This window comes from Mugil cephalus, chromosome 1 (genome assembly GCF_022458985.1).
Source record: "Mugil cephalus isolate CIBA_MC_2020 chromosome 1, CIBA_Mcephalus_1.1, whole genome shotgun sequence".
Taxonomy (NCBI): domain Eukaryota; kingdom Metazoa; phylum Chordata; class Actinopteri; order Mugiliformes; family Mugilidae; genus Mugil; species Mugil cephalus.
The window spans coordinates 44,195,067-44,219,064 of record NC_061770.1 but is presented as its reverse complement, the minus strand read 5'-3'; the positions used below and the strand labels follow the sequence as shown (position 1 = coordinate 44,219,064).

General features: G+C 41.9%; 1 protein-coding gene across 2 annotated transcripts; it reads left to right on the top strand.

The window, feature by feature from the left end:
* The first annotated feature begins 1,193 nt into the window (after window positions 1–1,193).
* Window positions 1,194–23,798, top strand: trmt44 (tRNA methyltransferase 44 homolog). 2 transcript variants are annotated; one of them, XM_047604313.1, is made up of 11 exons: window positions 1,194–1,753; window positions 1,824–1,941; window positions 4,098–4,317; window positions 4,411–4,479; window positions 4,829–4,936; window positions 7,926–7,997; window positions 11,157–11,263; window positions 11,660–11,843; window positions 13,417–13,765; window positions 20,965–21,081; window positions 22,717–23,798. In XM_047604313.1, exons 1-11 carry the CDS (start codon window positions 1,417–1,419, stop codon window positions 22,947–22,949), a joined length of 1,914 nt encoding a protein of 637 aa, XP_047460269.1. In that variant the 5' UTR covers window positions 1,194–1,416; the 3' UTR covers window positions 22,950–23,798. The 2 variants fall into 2 exon arrangements, with proteins under 2 accessions (XP_047460269.1, XP_047460277.1); XM_047604321.1 differs by lacking the exons at window positions 1,194–1,753; window positions 1,824–1,941 and adding an exon at window positions 3,661–3,680.
* The last annotated feature ends 200 nt before the right edge of the window (window positions 23,799–23,998 follow it).

Below are 23,998 nucleotides of genomic sequence, written 5' to 3'. Positions count from 1 at the left end.
ATTATAAACTGGTATTAGACATTTTAAATGTAAGTGATCTTCTAACAATACAGCCAACTTATTAAATTAATCATGATGTGTTGTCTGTTGTTCCATAATCTGAGGACAATACAATAACATTAATGTTGTTTGGAGTGCAATTTATGACTCAGTCAGGATAATTAATTCCTTCTTTCCATTACCCATATTTATTTGAACTCAGATGAAACTTTCCACAAGCTGTGACTCAAGGAACAGTAAATTGTTTTCTCTCACTGTCTTTCTTCACTCCATATCTGCTGTTGCCAAACGAGTTTGACTGGATTTTTTAGACCAACAAGAGGCTGTTCATTTGAATGCAAACCAGGCAGTGCAGAGGAGTCCTGTCCGAACTTTACACTTCCTGGTACAGTATCTCTTGCAGTCACTCCTCCCTTCATACCTGAAGTTACCGCACACAGTAAAATTCAATGGAACAGCCTTTCAAAGGTCTGCACAAGAAGCAGCAGTGTAGGAGTTCCGTTGTCACTTCTTTTTTGCTACATCAACAAAACTAGATGACAGTGACTGATGAGTGGCATGCCTCAACTCAGTTTTATGTTATTTCCAGGAATCAGTTTGATTTCATTTTTATGTCATGAAACGTCATTCATGTTCCTAGGATATTCACGCTCCTTCTGCTTTAAATTCCATCACGTTTGTCAGTTTCAGTATACGCTGTGCATAACTCTTTGTCCAGCTCTACATGTGAGCGACAGCCACCACAGTTTAGAAATATATCGACATGAGATAAATACTGTATGAGCCAGTGCTGCCTCAGGGTTCTATTCAATATCTGCCATGGTTGTCATCTTATCATCTCTTTTCACTTGAATGTCAGAGAAATAAGTCTGAGGCAAGTTCTTTGAACAAGGTTTTCTGCTGTTATACATTTTCAAGAAAATAAACATAAAGAAAATAAGAAAATAATCATGAATATATTTTGAGCTATAACATACACATTGGTTGTATTTAGTATTCTGCCTAATCTTAGACTACCATATAACAAAACATTAAACGAACACAATAATAAATAAAAAAGATGTGTCATTCTTAATAAATCCCCTGTGAGAGTAAATTAGCTGCTGATTAAATACAGATGAGGATAAACAGCGCCCTCTGCTGTATTATTGTGATATTATTTTTTAGCTGACGCAAACGTCATCATCCAGCGACAATACTGGATTCTTCACTGTAATGCACTGAAATGTTAAATAATTTTGATTTTGTAGGTTAAAAAATAATTCGAAAATGTACCGAAACCAATTTTACAATCAAGCTTTATCGTAGACTGTTATTTTTTTTCTTAAAATCCCTCCGACATACAAAATAAAAGCCCCCGGAAGTCCATTCAATGATCGTAAACACATGGCTCGTAGTCGTCTCTGATTCTCAATTATGCCAAAAATCTCCGAGATAAAGTTTCCCAGAGAATGTAAGACTCTTCCTGAAGGCTTCTGGTCAGCAGCAGACGTGTGGATAAAGAAACCTCATGTTGTGAACAAACGTCTTTGCGGAGTTAAAGAAACGGAGAGTAAGGATGTGAGCAGAGAGGACTTGCGATTGATGCTGGATGATCCTGACCTCTTTCAGGATGTGTTGTTCTTTCTCACCTGCGGGGTTTCAGCTGCACAGACACACGAAAACGACCAAGCGTGGCCCTCCGGTGTCAGAACATTTATTCCTAAAGTAAACTGTTATGAGACATGCCTGCATAAAGAGGTTATACTGAGAGGTAAGGACACTGTCTTGGATCAGAAGCTGAAACATTTCTCCTCTTCCTAATGCATTCTTGTCTTCTGTAGACTTTAGCAGACAACACGTGACCTTCCTTCCTTTCGAGGAGGATGCAGGAGGAAAAGTGTCTTTCAAGAAGGGCAACATATATAAGATTCAGCTCTGCAATCAGGACTGTGAGGAATGGTGAGTCTCAAAACACAAACTCTCCGTCAAGGTCCTAAAACAGAGGTCTCAATAACACTGACTAACAAGAAGTGTTCAGTATTATTAGTCAACAACATGACAAAATAAAATGCATGATTTTCTGGTTCTAATTCTTCAATATCTGAGGGATTCTTTTACATTTTTATATAAACACATTTTGCAATTTTGCAAAAACAATATTTTAGATATGCCTGTAAAGTATGTTTTTATAGATGAACACCAACTTTAAAGTATTCAAACTAGAAACTATGAACCTGGAGTTGAGATTAGTATATACAGTACTTCCATTATTCAGTGGCCCTCAAACAAATATGTAGACAAGGATAAAATATACCTGAACAAATATATTTATAAGGCAGGTATTTCCGTTGTTCAGTTGCATAAATACACAGTACATATTGATATGTTTGGGATATACAGTAGGTCCATGTTGAGATATTAGTAATGGAGGCCTTCTTCACCCAAGACATTTTGAACTGTCTCAGCAGGAAAATGTACAATTTTAACTCTTCTACTTTTTTTAGGGTGCAGGTTTAGACTCTTTTCTCAACACACGTTTTGACTTTTGATAGAAAAAACACAAGTCAGATGCATTTTGTTAGCCATAGTTCACTTCCACTAGATTCTGTCAAGTGCTGCCGGAGGGTCAGCATGTACAGTACAATACAAGGTCCTTTCTGTTAAATTGCACTCGGCGATGGCTAACAAAAATACACTTCGATGATGCCTTGGTTTCAGTGAGTGGTCAGATTTTAGCCACATAGAAGTGTGTCTGTAGCGAGGAATAATGTAACTCTTGACTAAGCTGGACTAATTTAACCTTCTGCATAGGGTTGCGTGATAAATCGTTAAAAATATTGCTATCTCGATTCACACATACACGTGATCTCATTTCGAAACACAGCGATTCTTAAGCGTTTTATTTCACGAGCGGCATCACGAACAAGTGCTCCCATTTTGTCACGGATTTTTTCAAGCGCCCCTAAAGGTAACACTGCTGCCGACTCCTCCCTCGACCTATGATAAAGCGTCTTTACAACACGTGATTCCGTCAGTGGAGGAAGTCCGCCTGCAGTTGAGTGTTTGGAAACAGTGAGGGAGAGAAGCAGAGAGAAGTCAGCGATAAAGGAAGTTAAATGGATGGGGAAGAAACCCCAGGTGATAATGGCGAGAGTCACCCACAGACAAAAACCGAACTCGTGCCCAAAAACGTGTGCTCAATGTTTGATACTCTACTTGAATGACCATTTGAATGTTTTTTTTTTGTTTGTTTGTTTGTTTTGTTTTGCTAAAGTTGATCAGTGCAAAAAACATTATGTTAAAAAAATCGTACTATTTATGTATGTATGCTCCTGGCCCTGGGAAACCAAATTTAGTTTTTATAAATGACATTAAAGGACCTTGAACCTAATTTGCTTTTCCCCATCAGCAGAAATCTTATGCCTCTCCCTCTGTGAAGAATCCAACATTAGCATGTTTGGAAAAGAGTGGCCATGCTTAGTTAACTCATGTTGCAGTGGGGTTTTTTTCAGTGGAGTGATAGGAGGTAATGGACTGAGTGAGAGGATGATGACATGCAGCAAATGTATCGGGCTGGAACTGAACCTGCGACACTTCGATGAGGGCTAGCCTCAGATGAGTTATGAGAGCAGATGTTTCCACACCTGACCGAGCCTCTGTTCAGAACATGTCACTAGGCGTTACCTTTGAAACATGTTGTAGGTCTTAGTTTTAAATATTGATTTGTTAGGACAGTCAACATTATCTGTTTATTTATTTATTTAGTTATTCATTGCTTGAAGCGGTTAAACTGTTTAACTTCCATTAAACTAATCTCAGTCTGAACTATCACTCTAAACAAGTCTCTGAATTTCCGTTACACACAGCCATGACTTAGTGGGACACAACTGATCAAAGCCATTGTTGATTATGACCAATAATGTCTCTAGTAACACATGTGCTTTGTCTAACGTATGACCTCATACTAGGATGATTTTCTGTCTTATATCTAAGACATTTTCTCGTTTTTGCCCAGAATATTGGATACACAGCTTGATTTAGTATTAGCAGCACATTTAACATGTTATAAAATAGAAAAGAGACAACATAGCTGATGATCATTGCTTCATGTGCAGGGCCTTGGAGCTGCACGTGTTGACGCCGGATGCGTGGTTCTGCGACGGCGTGGCCTACGCCAAACTGCCGTGGCTGACCTCCGAGCTGCTGCCCAAACTGGTGCGCTGGGCCGCCGAGTGCAAGAGCAGCGAGTTCAGGAGCACCTTGTCCCTGCTGCCGGTGGAGAAGTACAGCCTCGTGTACCAGCAGCTGAAGGAGAAGTACAAGGCCATGGTGAAGGTGAGGAGAGTGGATGCTCGGGGGCTCACCTTTATTCCCTTTATTCACCGGATGTGCTCATGTGTTTTTTATTCTTTCTTTCTTTCTTTTTAGGTTTGGCCCGAGGTTACAGATCCTGAGAAGTTTGTGTACGAGGATGTTGCCATAGCTACGTATCTCCTGGTGGGTTCAAGCCTTACTTTAGTGGATCGGTCTTACGTAGCTATTTTAGACTTGCATTGATTCTTGAGGTTTGGTGCGTGAAGTGAAGAATGATCCCAACCATCTATAGGATCGTGTCCACGCATGCATGTGAATGTGAAAGTCGCCTTTATCACTTGGTCACAGGTGATGTAGCTACATGTGGGTCAATCAGTGAGGAGGGCTCAGTCTAATCGTGTGTCGTGCTAGAGGCAGGTGGAAGGAGGTGTGCAGCAGGTGTCACGCTGCAGTTGTAAATTGGCCTTAACGAAAATGATTGAAAGCTCTCTGACCGTAGAGTAGTTACGGTTCTGTGTCCCCGTGGCTTCAGGTGCTGTGGGCCGAGGAGAGAGCGGAGAAGGGTCTGACCGACAGACAGTCCTTTGTGGACCTCGGCTGTGGAAACGGCCTCCTGGTTCACATATTGGCAAATGAAGGGGTGAGTCATGTGATGTTTCTCGTATCCAAATGTGTCTTCAAAACCTCTCTTTGGGACATATGCTATTCAGTATATTTCGGACTAGTCCGTGTATGTTTTGGTTATTGAATTTTCCTTTGGGAAAAGGATATTAAAAAACATCAACATAAGTGGTTAAAAATTCCATTCAAAGAATTTTTCTTTACCAGGGTCGAGAAGGGACAAAGAAAACTTAGTCAATTTTCATTTTCTGCTTCTAAAAACAGAAAATAAAATCATTAGAAGACAAAAAAATCACCTTTTTTTTCATATTGTGCGACTGGAAGTTTTCAAAGTGAAAGCATGTATTAGGACAGCGCTGTGTAACAAGTTGCTGGACGTGAATCAGCATGTTGTTTTTTCCAAACAGTCTCAGGGAAGACGACATGACTGAGCTAGGGAAACCACAGGTGGAAGTTGTGTGTTGGAGCACTCTTGCCCTAAACACAGCGCCCTCCTCATACGTGCTTCTACTTTGAAAGCGTCAACTTCCGATTGCAAAACATTTAAAAACGGGCGCTTTTTTTGTTTCTTTTCTAACGATTTTATGTTTTCTTTTTAGAAACACAAAATGAAAATAGCCCGGTATTTAAAATTTTGTCTCTTCTTGACCACGATAAAGAAAAATGCCTTGAAGTTTTAATTTTTGAATTTTAAAATGAAAATCAAATGACCACTCGTTTTTTGTTTTCTAATGTAATTTTCTGAATGAAAAAAACAATGACCGAAATATACATGGACCCGGACTGAATACGTATCTTATTGTTGCATTTTGAGTTCATCTGACTCAAAGCTGGTATAAACTGTAACAGGAGGAACCCTCTTGTTTTCTTACTTGGTCTCAGACCTGATTGAACAATGCTAACGTGGGTCTAGTTTTGTATTGATATGAAGCTTGAAAAAGACATCAGACTGATGTGAGAGTGAAACGATGACACAAAACAAAAACCATGCACACTACACTGGACAAAACGATACCTATTTTCAACCCGCACAGCCTCGATGACAAATGCTTGTTTTTACATATATAAATCAAATGGCATCATAAACAATTATTTAAAGGGAGCTTTAACTGAAACTGATTGAATATTGATAATAAAAGAGGCGACAAATCGTTTTCCCGCTCCTTTAGCAATTGTGTTACTGTACCAGCTCTAGTCTGCAGTTCCAGAGCCAATAACAGATGTCAATATACAGTGGGGGAAATAAGTATTTGATCCCCTGCTGAATTTGTAAGTTTGCCCACTTCCATAGAAATGATCAGACTCTGGTTTTTATGGTTGTTTACTGGTTATGGGTATAGACAGAATATCAATCGAAAATGCATAAAAAACACACAATCTAAAAGTTATAAATTGTTATGTATTTTATTAAGGGAAATAAGTATTTGATCCCCAACAATTCACTTAGAATTCAGGCTCCTACAGATTGGCTGGTGCGCATGTGGCACACAGCTGTGCTCAGTCAACTAATTACCAATACTCCTGATCTTAACTCGTCATGTATATAAAGCACACCTGCTCTAAGAATCAGTTTCTTACATTCCAACTTCTACAGCACCATGGGCAAGACCAAAGAGCCGTCAAAAGATGTCAGGGACAAGATTGTAGACCTGCACAAGGCTGGTATAGGTTACAAAACCATCAGCAAAAGGCTTGGTGAGAAGGTGACAACTATTGGTGCCATTATTCACAAGTGGAAGACCCATAAAAGGACCATCAACTGTCCTCGGTCTGGAGCTCCCCGCAAAATCTCGCCTCATGGAGTGAGGATGATGATGAGAAAGGTGAGGGAGCAGCCTAAAACAACACGGCAGGAGCTTGTTAATGATCTGGAAGCAGTTGGGACCTCCGTCACCAAGAAAACAGTTGGCAACACACTGCGCCGTTATGGATTGAACTCTTGCAGTGCCCGCAAGGTCCCCCTGCTCAAGAAGGCACATGTACAGGCCCGCCTTAAGTTTGCCAGTGAACATCTAAAAGACTCAGAGAAGGCTTGGGAGAAAGTGCTGTGGTCTGACGAAACCAAAGTTGAGCTATTTGGCATTAACTCGACCCGCCGTGTTTGGAGGATGAAAAAACGTGAGTATGACCCAAAGAACACCATACCCACGGTTAAGCATGGAGGTGGAAACATCATGTTTTGGGGCTGTTTTTCAGCAAAGGGTACAGGGCAACTTCACCGCATTATGGGGCCAATGAATGCAGCCATGTACTGTAACATCTTGGACAAAAACCTTCTTTCCTCAGCAAGAACACTGAAGATGCCTCGTGGGTGGGTTTTCCAACATGACAATGACCCAAAACATACTGCCAGGACAACAAAGGAGTGGCTCAAGAAGAAGCATATTAAGGTCATGGAGTGGCCTAGTCAGTCTCCAGACCTTAACCCGATCGAAAACCTGTGGAGGGAGCTGAAGCTCCGAGTTTCCAAGAGGCAGCCAAGAAACTTGAAGGATTTAGAGACTGTCTGTAAAGATGAATGGGCCAAAATCCCTCCTGCGCTGTGTGCAAACCTGGTGACCAACTACAAGAAACGTCTCATCGCTGTGCTTGCCAACAAAGGTTTCTCTACAAAGTACTGACTTGTGTTGTGCTTGGGGATCAAATACTTATTTCCCTTAATAAAATACATAACAATTTATAACTTTTAGATTGTGTGTTTTTTATGCATTTTCGACTGATATTCTGTCTATACTCATAACCAGTAAACAACCATAAAAACCAGAGTCTGATCATTTCTATGGAAGTGGGCAAACTTACAAATTCAGCAGGGGATCAAATACTTATTTCCCCCACTGTATATGGCTGATCTGTGCCCAGATGAAGGAGTTCATGTTGTCGAATATATTAAATCTATACAACTGTGACGCAGTAGTTGGCAACCACAAACCAGGACAAGTGTAATTGTGATTACGTGCAGTGGTCACAGGGCGATTAGCTGCTGACCGTCATGCCATATTGTGTTGCAGCACCCTGGAAAGGGCATTGACGTCCGAAAGAGAAAGATCTGGGACATGTACGGCCCCCAGACTCAGCTCGAGGTGAGTGTAGATGGTTTTTAATTTTGCGTTAATTGATGGCGTGAAGCGGGAAAATCTGGATCATGCGCAGTTCTATTAACTGGTATCTCTGCCCTGAGACGATGCTGTTTGTAGTTCTCTTCAACTGTGTGTGTTAGAGCGTGAGGACATTTTTTTTTTTTTTTTTTTTTTATCTAAAAAAACAAAACAATAAGAATTAGATGGATAAGAATTAGTTAAAACATCAGCAAGTTTTCACACAAGTCCAGACGGAAGACAGAGTCAGAGAGTCAGTCAAACAAATGAAAAAGAAATATTGTGCTTTTCTGTTTCTGTCATTTCTGTTGGATTAAGGTCAGGACTTTGTTCTGGCCATCTTAAATCACTCTGTTCTTCTTTTGTTTTTCTTCTTCTTGCTGCAAGACTCGGATTCTATTAAGTTTCAGCTCATGGACAGCTTTACTAGTAGTATAATTCAGAATTCATTGGTCCATCAACGATGACAAGTTGTTCTGTCCTAGATGCAGCAAAACAGGCACAAAGTAGGACAATACCAGCCCCGTGTTTCAGGGACGGGATGAGGTTCTTATGTTTTTTAGTCTCCAGACGTGAGCCTCTTGTTTTAGCCAAATAATTCCACTTCGGTTCCCATCCATCCATGAAACATTTTCCGAATAGTATTCCCACATGTCCATATGATGTTTAAAAGAGCTGCAGACAGACACAAATGTTCAGTGGCTTTGTCTCTGTCACTCCACTGTGGTCGTTCTGTTTTCAACCTGGTGGTGGATTCATCAACATTAACTTCAGCCAGTGTGACAGAGATCTGATCGTCTTAAGGCGAGACACGACAGGAAAAAACATCATTAGCTTGTCTTCTGTCAAACTACTTTAAAAAAAAAAGAAAAAAAAGAAGAAGAAGTCAAAATACACATTTAGGTGTTAATTTCACATTGCATTCCTACATTCCTTGTGTTTACCCCCAAATTTGATAAAATCAGCTTTCTGAAGCTTTATTATATGATATGTTTTGAAGGATTTGAGTGGATTTGGCACATGAGGTCTCTAATAAAAATATACACGATATTGCAATATAAAACTTTAAAGGTCGTTTTCTCAAAATGAGTTTTTCTGCGTCCTCTGAGACAGAAACATCCACTTCAGTAGCACTTACACACACATCAAACTTTGGACTGTTGACAGTATTTTGTGATAAAAAGAGATATACCTAAAATTCTCTCTGTAAATACCCTAAAATCTAATACATTAAAACAATGACACAAGAATTTTGAACCTCATTTTAGCCATTATTCAGATTTGTGGTCTGGACGTGTATGCAAATTAGCGCATACTTTAGTAGATAACTCCTCATTTGCGTAGTTAAATATAAATTCACAGAAAACGTGTAATACAAGAAAAAAAAATTGTATTTATGTAAGTGCTCAACTGGAGAAGTTTCATGGTGATATCCATTAGTTTAAAAGTTTACCCTATTCACCTGTAGAATCTGGCCACGTTGAAATTATAGATATGTACACAGATATGTAATATTAGCTCATTTTCTTGAGTAAGCGAATACAGATGGATAATGTTTTAAATAAATTTATTTGATTGATTTTTGTCTACTTTCAGCACTTGTGTGAAAATCCACGAGTGCTTTGACTCATTTTAATGCAGAAATGTAGAAAATACTCATCATCGTGAATCATGTAGCCAGCAAAACAATCTTGTGCTTGTTGTTGTCCTGGGGAGTTTGGCTCTGTCACATGATCTCTATCTGTTGACGAAATATTTGTAGTAGGCACGGAAATCTTGAGGCACAAATTCAAACATGTTACAGAAAGTCAGGTCTTGTCGTCACCTTGGAAACGACCAGCGACAACCAGGCCTTAAAAATAACAGGCGGTCAACAACTGCAGTTCCCTGAATGGCCACTTGAGGCTGTCCGTAAAAGCGAGTTAATCTTCATAGCCCTCCACGTTAAAATGTCCGGCTCTACAGCAGAAATAAACATGTTTACGGCGCGGCACGGAAAAATAAAAGAGTTTAACTGATGTAAGCGGGTGAATTTTTCATAACTCTTCTGGTTAAAGTGTATTAAAATTTAAATTTATGCATAATTAACGACGTGACCACCACTTCGAGCGACCACTGGGTTCCCTCACAGCTGTCTGCCTAGAAGTCAGACGTCAATTCTGTTGCTTATTTTTGAATTAGCCTGGAGTTAAGAAGGCTCGGGCGCTTCCAGGGTGATTCTTGTAAACATGCGCTCTTGTCTGTGCTTGTCTGCGGTGAAGCGTCATCACTAATCCTTTTCCAGTTCGAACTGCGCATCTGACGACATGTGGTCCAAATGCCCTGATGTGTTCTCGCCCCACCGGTTCTAACAAAAGACGTATCAGGTGTGTGGACTTAGTGGATGTCAACAAGTGCGCTGCTGTTCCAGGTACAGCATGACTGTCCTCACATCTTCCCTGTCGATAAATGCCCTAAGTTGCAAAACCGCCCTTTGTTTCAGGACGGGTGATCTCACGCACGGGTTTGTACATCCTTACATCAAAGTTGTTGTTGGAAACAGCGTCATTTCATCGTAACTGAAAACAACCATCCAAATTTCGACTGAACGGACCAGTTCGAATCAATCAAACACTAAAATACCACAGCTCCGCCGCAGTTGAATTCAGGCAAATTCATCTGAACGTACACAGAGAAAACCTGCCCTCAAACGCACCACTTTCCCGTCTGCCTCCCGGCCGCAGCCGTTCATTTGGCAACAAGCTGCTGACTGCTTCCATTTCAAGTCATCTATTATTGACTGATTTGAGGGGAGCGGACGTGGCAGGCCAATCTTTCTGGGCCTCTGGGGCTGCCGTCCTCGGCCCTAAACCTTCGTTTGGAACCTCTTCAAACCTCTTAAGTTACATCTTTTGTGATGTTCGTGACGGGGCGGCCTGTTGAAATATGAAAAGGGTTTACATGAATTCTCAACTGCCCAAATTGTATCGTTATTTAGCACGTTTTTCAAAGTTTATAAAAATAATAATGATGATGATAATAAAAAAAAAACTTTCCCTTTCAAACAATTTGCATAAAGTGATTCTTATTTAAATCGTGCCACTGTGCATCTTCTTCATGCTAAGGAGCTCTTGTGCTTTTTTTTTGGGGTCTTTGCTATTTCAGGAAAAGGCAATTACTCCCAGCGAGAGCTTCTTATTCCCGGGTACAGACTGGCTGATTGGGAACCACTCGGACGAGCTCACACCGTGGATCCCTGTTATAGCATCCAGGCGAGTCATCAGGAGACACAATCACACTCAGACGCTCAAGTGCCAGCTGATCTCTCCAATTCGGAATAACATTATGGGCACGGGATGATGTGTGAATAAGTGTGTGTGTGTGTGTGTGTTTGCTCCCGTGCTCGTCACTTTACAAGTTCATTATTGAGGCGACCACCTGATGGCGATGTTGAGCCTCAGTCTGAGAATCTTTTCCTTTTTCCTTGTGCGCAACCACAGGATTATCTCTAGTCATGGCTCCTATTTTCTCCCCCGTCTGTTAAACAGCTTCACTTTCAGAACCTTAGAAAACTCTCAAATGATCATAAGTGGCACATACACTCACGACGAAGTAGCACATGAACCACTAAACATTTCTAATCATTAGTTCCCTTCTTCAAATTGCAGGTCGTCTCACTCCTGCCGCTACTTTGTCCTCCCCTGCTGTTTCTTCGACTTCTATGGAAAATACCAGAGACGCCAGTGTAAGAAGTCTCAGTACAAGGAATACATCGACTTCATCACTGAGGTCAGCCAAGTGTGCGGCTTCAACACTGAGGAGGACTGCCTGAGAATACCCTCCACCAAACGGGTAGGCGTGCACAGGCGAGAGGCAGCTTGGTAGTAAATACATCTCACTTGTCTGTAAATCTGTAAATGTTTGTTTGACGTCTTTTGTTTTCTTTTATATCCCCCACAAAAGTCGCAGAGCACAGTCAAAGCCAGTTTATATTTTGCCGATAAAATCTACTTTTATACCCTCTATTTATAAAAGCTTGTGGTTTTGCTTTCTATTTTGCTGCTTGTCATCTCTTCCTTTTTACTTCAGCTCTCAGCTATCAAATAACTCAAAACCAAAGAAAAGGACTTGTGTTAAAGAAATGAAGGAGTTCAATAGGGCATTATAACAGTGCCTTTAAAAGTATTCACCTCTTTTATTGCCTTTATAAATGGTCTCATAGTCAATAGATTTTATATTTTTTTTAAACATAAATTACAAAACTCCCTGCTCATGTATCCATCCCATTCCTGTCACTATTTAGTCGATGCGCCCTCGGCTGCAATCACAACCGCTGAGTCTTTGTGGGTAGGTCTCAATCAGGCCTGCTCGTCTGGACACTGCAATTTCACTCCATTTGTCGAAGCGGTCGGTGTAAACAGCCCTTTTTCGAGTTCGCCCACAAATTTTCTGTCAGATTGAGGTCTGGGCTTTGACACTTCCTTTCCAGAAAATTCACCTCCTTGTCTTTAAACCATGTCTGTGTAGCTTCTGCTGTATTCACCCAGTTATTGTCTTGCTGGAAAATAAAACGTCGTAGTGCTCAGATTGTCCTTCAGGGTTTTTCTACGTTGTGGCACGTTCATTTTAGCCTCTTTCTTTACGAGCCATCCAGGTCCTGCTGCCAAGATGCAGCCCCACAGCCTGATGCTGCCACCACCGTGCCGTCACAGTGGGGTGGTCAAGCCTTCCACGCGCCTTTGCGCGAGTCGATTGGAGGTTTCGTCGGTCTTTGTTGTATAGTTGTAGCCAGTGGTTCCTGAATTCAACAATTTTCCGTACTGCACCTGGACCATCTTTTCTTTAGGCCCCTCTGGTTATGATCTAAACAATGCGACGTATCCTTGTAAAATTTGTCCTAAAATCTTTTGGTGCACCGTAGCTATCTTACAACAGCTCTGTCTGAGCATAACTCCCTAACTGCATAAAAGGTGCGTCTGATCTTTTGATTAATATATTACATGCTCATATTCATAAATGTCCACAGTACAGTGTGTAAAAGACCCCACAGAGGTTCTGTAATCAGTGGATGGAGGAAAAGTCAGCGTCTAGGACTCGCACGCACTTGTGCGCCCTCGCCTTTTCTGGACAGACATAAATAAATCAAGCCTTTATTGTCCCCTGAGGGACGTTTGTTTAATACCTTGCAGTCATTAAATGCTACGGTGCACATGAACACATAAAAAGAGCTGGTACTTGTTTCCTGGTCTTCAATGTCAGACTGTCAAGTTTGTACGTGCATATCTCTAAAAATATGCCTATTATGTTGCCATAGTTATTTTCATTTGTTAGCAGTAGCGCTTTCGTCGTTTCTGTTTTGAGTTTCTGGTTTTACACTTTCAGCACCCAAGGGAGTCGTGTTGACATTCAGCTCTTCTTCCTGCAGGTGTGTCTGGTGGGGAAGTCCAGAAACTACGAGCCGTCTGACGAGGCCGAGTCAGAGCTACGGCGAGATCGTTACATCAAGAGCCGCCAGAGCGCCCCTGGGGTCGCAGTTCAAAGGTCAAACGTCAGAAATGACGGGGACTGTTGCCACGGGAACGCAGACAGTGACAGGACCCCCGGGGATACCTGGGGAGCCGGGTTCCAGCCTCGAGAAAAGGTTGAAACGGTTAGAAACTGCGCCGGTCTCCCGCGGGACTTTGTTGACGGTGTTGTCCTGCGGGTGGCTAATGTTCTTCTGGGAATGACTGCGGGTGACGGCAGAGGGTCCTGCAGTGACTGGAACCGAGGAGGTAAACTGGCAGCACAACAACAAACACACAAGATAAAAAAATAATAATTATAATTACACACATGTCCTTGGACATGAGCTACTACTGAAGAGATCAACGAGTTCAGATCACAATCAGAATATAATGCACTATCTCTGAAGTATTATTATTTTTAATCCTGGGTATTAATGAATGTACGACTGTCATGATATCAAATTTTCACATAACGATTATCGTGGACAAAAAACATCATGATATCAACAAAAATGTAAATAATAATGGAAAAATCCTGGAAATGTATCTTTATCTTTATTTATGTCGTTTTCTCTTAAAACAGCAGTAGAACAGAAGAAAACAGGGGAAGATGTAAAACACACTGTGTCCAAGTGGCACTGGATCATTTACACCATAGGTCTTCAACACGGGATCCGCGACCCCTAGGGTTCCATGGAGGTACTGCAGGGGGGTCGCAAAATCTTTGGTTGATTAGAATTTTTTATATATATTTTTCTTATTTTCCGCATTAAGATGACTCCAAAATATTTTAGTAAAGGAATAACTGGAGGCAGAAGACGTTGCCTTTCAGTCACCACCCTACTGTGGTACATGTTTGAAATGAAAAAAACACACATTTTTAACACAGTATTGAAATTTCATTTTTTAATACTACAATTATAAGATTATTTTCTCCCACAGTGGGATAGAGCCATACTGTCATTTAAAAGCAAAAGATTAGCAATAGATTAGAGAAACATTATATAATTTTTTCAGTCTGACTGGCAGAAAGTCCTGAAACCTTCATTTGTGCCTTTTGAGTACATTTAACACAAATACTGTACTTAAAACTGCTCAGAAAAGAAAGAAAGAAAGAAATCTGCTGAGGAAAAATGTCACTTACATTTCAGGATTTTTTTTTTGGCTTATGTGTTTCACACAGGTCAGCCATAACATTATGACAGGTAAAGGGAATAACACTAATTATTTTGCGATCGCGGCAACCGTCTGTAGGTGGGGTGTATTAGGCAACGTTTCGTCATTCATTTTGTCCTCGGAGTCAACGCGTTTAAAGTATGAAAAGAAAAGGGCCAAGTGACAGAATGTGAAGGATCTGAGCAAAATTGATGGCTGGACGAGCAGGTCAGAGCATCGCAAACAGTGCAGCTCTTGTGAGATGATCCTGGTCTGGATCAAAATCAAAAGTCCAGCATCTGTGGGGTACGCTGGAGAAATTATTTCTAATCCATGGAGACCCCAACTCTTGCTTTCAGGACCTGTTGCCATCGTCCTAGTGCCAGATTCTCCTGCACATCTCCAGATGTGTAGGGGGGACCAGGCCTCTCTCTACGGTACTAGACAGGTGGTCATAATGTCATGGCAGATTGGCTGTGTTAGCTTTAATATTAACCTAGAAAGAGTCTCATTTCTTTATTACCCTGTTAGCATAATAAAACTGATATGTTTTATATGTGGGTAATTCAAAATCTGTTAATTTAGACACCTTGAAGTGTAAAAATGGAAAATAGTTTTAGAATTGGTAAATCTCTGGAGGAGATTGTGTTTGTTAAAGGAAGCGGCCATCTGGACGAGATACAACGTGTTGTTGAGCAAACCTCAGAATTTATATGTGTGCGTCTTCGAATGAACCAAGCCAGGTGATTCCTGTGTTCCTAATCTGTACGCTAAGCTAACTGGCTGCCGGCCTTAGGTTATAGAGATAACACATTTTCCAAATGAACCCACTGTTCCTTTAGCTCAGCTTCGAGCTGATCTGCATTTAGTCGGATTTGCGTCATCTGATTTGTGGGACAGTGTGGCTGCATCCCGACACCTCCGAAACGACAGAGATGAATCACTCCTCACGTTTGTTGGCGGCACCTTTTAAGGTGATTCCTAGCGGGTCCGTGGCACGTCAGCAGCACGAACCGCTCGTCTGATCCCCTCCCTCGCCCGTCACACCCCGTCCCTACGACAGGGGCCGCGCCGCTTTGAACTCAGCATCTCGCCCTTCCGCCAGCCACTTCCTGCAGCCCACAGCACAGAGTGTGCCACACGCATAAATGCACCGTACACAGCGCCCACGCGTCACCTTTGTCAGCACCAGCACTCCCGCTGCCACACACACACACACACTCACTCACACACACACACACAAAATGAATGAGATAAGGAGATGAAAACTACTATGATTAAAACAGAAAATTCCCTGTCAGGGTGTCGGCGCTGAAATGAGAGGGAGAAAATATGAGGGCGAGGGCGAGCGAATAAAGGGAGTCTGTAACTCTGTATGGAGATGACTGGATGAATAATGCACCGCCGCCTATGATTTATGCATGAGTATGCATTTGTATTAAGGTATTCCTACCAGTAATCTGCTGCGTAAGGTTAGAATGGGTAAAATCAGGTTGAGTGCGCCTTTGTTGAACAGATCCAGAAGTGTCTCGCAGTCGTCAGAAGGACTTTGTTTTTCTCCAATCATAGCACATCTTCAAAGGCTAGGAGCGTTTTTCATATGTTAATCTATTCCTGTTCAGTATTTAAGGAGATTTTATGGTATATAGTTATTTTCAAATCCTGAGTACAAACCTTAAACTGTAAAAACATGTATTTAGACTAAAAGGAACAATTGAATTTTTGCAGTTTATAAAAGGAACAGTTTGTAGCCACATTTGCTCAACTAAATACTTAGTGTTGCACATTTATCTGCACTTGGAAGCGTCTCGGCCATATATTTAATAAAATAGTTCAATACATTTTTATTAATAGAAGAAAAGCTTTGTATCCTCAGGTATCCCACTGGAAACGCTTTTTTTTTTTTTTTAAACCGCAGCCAACCCTTCTGCTCTCCACACCGCGTGACGTCTGTGCACTGAAGTTAAAATAAACATCGCTAGCGTTTCAAACTGTTGTCGTGTCGAGCTGACCGTTTTAACTTTGAGGCAAGTTACTAATTCATGCAGGCTGCGCCGCTGACTGGGCTCATGCGGTTATGTAATCGTGCTGAGGATGAAAAGCTGCGTGCGGCTGTACGTCCTACATGCATTTCATTCTGCCACACTGATTGTCCACACTCAGGAAAGAGTCAGAGGTAGAGGCTACGTCTGAACAGAAACAGGCGAAGGGTGAGAGAGCGAGTGGAGTGTGTTATTAACAGTGTTTGTGTTTCACTCATGAATGTTGGCTTTTTTGATAACAAATTACATTTTAGGTTCCTGATTACTGGTTCACAAACACAAGCAATTTGAATGAACTGACAGATTTTATATCTTCAAATATTTTATACTCCAGTTCTGTTATAATTAGGATAAAGAACCGGACTTTATATTTACTTGTGTTAATTGTTATTATTATTATTGTTATAAGTGGCATTATAAGTCCTCTTTTTAAATTTGACCTTTTATATTAAACCATACGTTTGCGGGCTTTGAGCAAGTCAACCATCCTTCAAAGATTTGTGTATTTACAATACTGTTGAGATACAACTCCAGAAACACAGCAAGTTTGACAAAGACACAAACTGGCTATGTTCAGGATATGTTTTTGTCTTGTTGAGACCAAACTGTAATTTCTAGGGCTGTTTAAAAATAAAAAAAAATAAAAAAAAATAAAAAAATGCAGTTCCTCTAATGACCACTTGAGGCTTGCTCCAAAAGTGAATCACTAGCAGGGTTTACATGGAGCCAAATATTCTGATTACAACTGATCCCAAATCAGATATAAGTAATCATATAAACACCTCGGTTGGAATAAACGGGCCCAAACCGAATGAAACAATTCAATGGCACGCTCCGTCCTGACGTAAATGTGCGAAGCGATGATGAATGACGAGTGGCATTTCCTCAACTGCTCCACAGTGCCGTGGAGAACTTGTTTTTAATAACAACTCTGAAAGAACTAGACGCTTAGACAGCACAAAAAGCAGAAATATCAAAATGTTTGAAAAGGTCCATCAAAAATTCATAATTCATTGAAGCTGAGGTCGACTGAAACCGGCTACTATAAGGCTAACACAACGCAATAGCAAAAGTGGACGTGACCCCACAAACTTACCAAATCAAGCCGTTGCTTTAATGATAAAACTGTAAAAACACAAGCAACTACTGCTGATTAGACGAGAGACCTCCATCTTTGATCAGTCACATGACTCGATCTGCACATGTCACACGTCTATAAAACGCCATTTCCGATTAAAGGTAGAGGTACATGTAAACATCAGATCGGAACAGATCACCTCACATGTAGACATCTATGCTAAAATACAAAACATTTTTAGTTTTTAATGGTTTAAATTAACTTTAAAATTATAAATAATTTAGGGCGTGTCCACTTTGAATGACGGATCACTCTTCAGGTATCTTATGTTTAATGTCTGGCAGACTTTATCCTTCTCTTTATATACCCAGTTCGTCCAATTAGCACATTCTGAAAAGATGGTACTTTGTTTTTCAAGATTTCTATAGACAAATGAGCATAACAGCCGATATCTTGGTGGCTGGACTTTCTCCACCCACCGATTTCATAACTAATGTTTTCTCACAGTCTGAATTGGCTTAAGCAGCGGCAGCAGCAGCGACAACAACAACAATCCTCCACTTCAAGCAATCAAGGGATCCTTGGCACAGGGAACATTCAGCCCTAAACAAGTCCAACTGTACGTCACGCCAAGTCATTAATACCCGTCTGTGGCTGGCCTTAGTCCAAACAGACTACCCTGTCGATACTGTCTTTCTCCCATTAATCCGCATTTACATGGTAAGCAGTAAAGGGCAGCTCTAAACGGTGTATTGATATTATATTAAGGCCTGGAGCTCTCTGGCGTCGGAGCTGCGGGACAACAGTCTGCCCAGTTTCACACTCTGCATCACACCAGTGTGTTTGGCCGCGCTAGCGTCTGCGAATGTGGGAGTGTGTTGCATATTTTGGGGATTAACTCAGCGGTTTGACCAACTAAATTTAGGATGTATTTGGGTGGACAATATGTTTTTTCGGATCAATTTCAGCTCCAGAGGAACTATTTAAAAAAAAAAAAAAAAACAAAAAAAAAAAAACAAAGAAAAAGAAACGTTCCAGCTGCAGAAATTACAAAATAGTTTAAAATGATATCCTCTTGCATTGATATCAGAGGCCCAGACTGAGCATTTAACAGTGAAATTCTCTCATGTTCAACAATCTTTAAGCCAACTGTGACCGCCTGGAGCGTCGCCAGAGGTTCGGTCCGGAAGTATGATGAGGATCACGTTAAGATGTCGGCAGATTTAGGTCAGACATTGTTATGAAACGATACAAAGGAGCATTGGAAATCATGTGGTGTGTCCCTCTCCAATATGTCAGAGAAAAGTGGAGGAAGATTGTCATTTGTATAAACCAAAGGTCAGCTCTGATTGAATTCTCATCTGAGGGGAAAAGGGCAGAGCCAGAAATACCAAAACACAGCCCAAAGGTGGAGCTCTGTGAATGAGAAGGGTTAGGTTATTTACAGTCCGCATATATTTGGACAATGGCACAAGTTTTGTTATTTTAGCTTTTTACCAAAACATTTTCAAGAAGATACAGTTTTATATTTCTATATATATATATATATATATATATATATGTATGTATATATATATATATATACCCAGTGTGGGCTTAAAGTGCTTAGCTGTAATCAGAGGGTATCTACATACAAATTGAAGGAAGGGTTTAGGAATTACAGCACTTTAATATGTAGCCACCTCTTTTCCAAGGGACCAAAAGAAATTGGACAGTTGACTCAAAAGCTATTTGATTGACTGCACGGGCTATTCCCTCGTTAATCCTTCACCATTTAACCAGGTAGAAGATATTGATGAAAGTACAACTAATGAACCTTATCCTCAAAAAACGATAGCGGAAATATTAGGAGCAGCCAGATCAATAGCTTGGTACATTTTGAGGGGAAAAAAAGAGCAAACTGAAGAACTCCTGGACTGTTTGTCCTTGGATTGTTTGTCCAACGTGTACCAGTACGTAGAAGACTTAGGATGCCTCGTGATCCAAAGCACACCACATCTTCTGTAAACCATGGTGGCATGAACATGCAGGACTTCCAACAACACTGGGTCACTAGTGTTTATTGATAATGTGGCAGAAGACCGAAGCAGCCGGATGAATTCTGAAGTGTATATCGATGTACTTTTTGGTCAGATTCAGACAAAAGCAGCAAAGTTGATTGGACAGTGCTTCAGAGCACACATGGACAACGACCCAAAACACACAGCAGAAGCAACCTAGGAGTTTTTTAAGGCAACGAAATATTCTGCAGTTGCAGAGTCTTTGACCAGATCTCAACCCGATCGAGTTGCATATTACTTACTCAAGGCGGGAAGATGAACAAACAAGCAACAACTGGAGACAGCAGCAGTAAAGGCCTGGCAAAGCATCTCAGAGGAGCAAACCCAGCGTTTGGTGATGCTAATGGGTTCCAGACTTTAGGCAGAACATTTTATTCACAATACTCAACTACTTTCCAACTGTCCAATTACTTTTGAGCCCCTGAAACGAGGAGACTTTGTTGTAGAGATCATGGTTGCAATTCCTAAATGTTTCATGGGATATTTTTGTTTAACCCCTCAAATTAAACTGCAACTGCATCTCAGTTGTTTCATTTCAAATCCAATGTGGTGGCATCTGTAGTCACTGTCCAAATATGTCTGGGCCTAACTGTATACGTGCTTACAGTCTGCTGAGCTTAGGGCTTGGTACGTTTATTTATTCTCCGTCTGCTCCTCGGTGTCTAAGACTCGGGTCCCAGTAGGAGCCACGGCTCAACTCTCTCCACTGGCCGTTGGGAGAAGCGGCGCTGAGATGCACGCCGGTTGTTCCCGACAGCTCGTTGGAGCAGCTTTAATTGAACACACTTCACAGCCCTGAATGACACCGGCGTTAACAAGACAGTGGCTGGAGAGTTTTTTTTTTCCCCTCCCTCCCTTTAAAATGGTCCGTACACGGCGCTGATCACCTTTTTCTCCGCTGGAACAGAGGAGTTTAGGGAGAGTCTGGTCACATCGACTCGAGCCAGTCGGCCCGCCTCGGGTTCTTCTCTCCGAGTCTGAAGTGCGGGATGAAAAAGATTTTTTTTGCCTGCCTGAAGAAGTGTCTTAATATACTGATGAATGTGGCATCGATGGACCTCCTGCTGCTCCTTTGTCACTCTTATCTTCCATAACCCCCGTCCCCACTCTCTCTCTGTCTCTGTCTTTCAGGGAGTCTTTCAGTGGGCGAGGTTGTTGGGCTGCTGGATCAGGAAACCCTGCAGCTGCTGAAGAAAGAGTGTGGAGGCCTTCAGACGCTGCTCAAGAACAACCATCAAGTCTTCAGAGGTACCGCGCTACCACTTCTCTACGTCTTATTCTGGGTACATCAAAATACCCTTGGTACTGAATCAACAAAAGAATTGAGAAAAGAAAGGTTTAAATATAATATGTATTAATTATTCACGTTAAAAAGTCTTTTCACTGACTTCTTCTTCTTCTTCTTCTTAATAATTCTCTCAGATGGAATTTGTTTAAATAGTTTTACTGCTTTGAAGGGCGTGTTTAAAACCAGTACAGAGGGGAAAAAAATACCCCTACACACAATTAGATAGTTCTACAACCATTATATGCTTCTTGACAAGAAGCTGTAGTCGCTGTAAACTGTTGCTCCTCAAGAATTAGTGTGTCTGCATCGCCTCATAATCACAGCTCTCAAACACTTGGTGTACTACTCGGATACTTCAGACAGCGGCTCAGGATGGAGTTGGAGCTAAGACTCGAAACATTTGAGCGAGAAATTGCACCGCTTTCTTCTGAGCACGCTGATCACCCACAACATTAAAACCACTGAATAAATAACACTGAGCGTCTTGTGACAATCCAGTCTTCTGCTGGAAAACTTTTGGATTCATGTAGATGTTCCTTAGACATGTATCACCCACGTAGACCAGACCAGACACCTCCACCATCCAGCCGGACACACACACACAAAAACAGCTTAGGAACAACTAAAAAACACATGAAAAACAGCACAAGGTAAATGGTCTTGCTCTTATATAGCGCTTTTCTACCTACTCAAAGGTACTCAAAGCGCTTTTACAGTCAGAGACACATCCACCCATTCACTCACACAAGCACACACACATTCACACACCAGCGCCAGTTGCACTGGGAGCAATTGGGGGTTCAGTATCTTGCTCAAGCACACTTCGGCATATGGCACACTCGGGGGATCGCCCCGCTAACTCTTCGGTTCATGGACAATCCGCTCTACCTACTGAGCCATAGCCCCCCCCCCCCACCCCCCCGTCAAGGTGTTGACGTGGCCTCCTCAACCCATAGGACCCAAACCTACCAACATTGTCCTGTTACCAGACACCACAGTTCACCCTCAGAAGGTCCATGTCCATTCTTTGATGAGTCCAGACCCACACAATATTAGGAAGGTGGTCATAATGTTATGGATAGTCGCTGTATACTACTCAGCACTCAAACACTGGTATTAAGCAACAACAAGGGCAGTATTTTAAGTACTGAGTTGTCATTTCAGTGTATTTATATGTTTTAACTTTTCTATCAAATAAATGAGTTTTCCTGATGCTTTGTTGTTAGTGGCGTCTTCGGGTCGGACCAGGGATCCTTTGATGCGTGTCACTTCCTCCGTCTCCCTTCATGTCCTGTCATTCCTGCTCTGCCTCTTATCTAATAAGGCTGTGCCCTCCACTGAAAAAGAACAAGATAGTCGCTCCTGTTATGCACTGATGATTCAGCCGAGAGAGTTTTGAGCCCAAATGCACTGAAACTGCCACTCAGCTATTATTGTCTTTGGTGCGCACAAAAAACAGACAGGCTGTTTACTTCGGGGAGCCTGGACGCCTGAAATAACTCCTCCGCTCCGCTGCTTTATGGGAATAGATTTTACGTGTAGCATCTGAGAGGAGTATTTTATCATGTATCACCCTGTCACTCCTTCTCTTCCAGTGGAAGGAGGGAGAGTCTACATTAGAGACTGGCGGGACAGGAAATCCTCCAGGGTGGATGCGAAGAGGAAGCCCGTCGCCCCCGGCGCCCTGAAAACCCGTCCCTGCTGGTTTCACGCCCACCACGCTCAGGGCTGCCCCCTGCAGGCCGAAAACTGCGCCTTCGCCCACGGCCCAGACGACCTCCGGCCCTCGACCAAACCCCTGAAGAAGAAAAGGAACGACGCGGTGTGATCGACTGTACTTGAACTCTTTTATTTACTTTATTCTTTTAAAAGGCTGAGCTCTGTGTGGCGACGCCCAGCCTCAAAGAGGACGAGTTTTATTGATGTGAGATTACATCATTTGTGGGAATTGAGGGCTTCACAGTTTCACAGTGTCCTGTTTCTTCGGTGTGAGGCTGCCAGCTGATGGTTTCACCGCTGGGCCTGGCTGACACCTCTGGGTTATGTTATTTAATGAAAACGAGGTTTCAGCCTCCGTCTTTCTGTTCAGTTTTAATGCGTTTTGAAGCTCAGAATCTCTTCAAAGGACGATCAGCCCTGTCATGGTGTTTCTTAACATCCAGATGAGGGGTTTACCAAGCACTCTGAGTACTTTTCAACTTTTTTTTTTTCCCCCTCCGCCTCATATAAACTTTAAAAGCTTCCGTCTATGCTCTTGGAGTATTTACCTCGGTGTTTCCCTCAGACATTTCATTCACTTCAGACGCGTACTTTGAGGTTCACAGGCGGGGCGGCGGATAAAGGCCGGACAGCGTTTGAACAAAGTAAATGTTAGCAGTATGAATTATTTGTTGGCAGGAGTTGAGGGGTGAGCTGCGTGTCGCCCCCTCTAGATGGGTGCTCACTGCTGTGCCTCTAACGCAGGCTGCCATCGCCCCATGGCTCAAATGTCAAAGACAGTAAGGCCCTCCCGGGGGCTGCAGCGGGGCACTGAGAGGAGCCTACTCCGGGGCTTCATTTGTTTATGTGGCCAGACAATAATCAGACCTCTGGCACAACACAGCACAGTGGCAGACAGAGTTTATATCTGTTTAAATGTGAAAATTGACCTCTGAATTAAAGGTTAATTTAACACAAATAATTTTTTATTTTTTTGGACCCTATTCCTACTACGACAGTTAAAAAGAATGATGAAATGTGACTGAGTTAGAAGCGTAATAGCATAACTAAAATCTATTTGAATACACACCTTAAAACATAGGTCTCCAACAGGGGGTCTGCGACCCCTAGGGGGCCTGTGGAGGTACTGCAGGGGGGGGGGTCGCAAAATATTAGGTT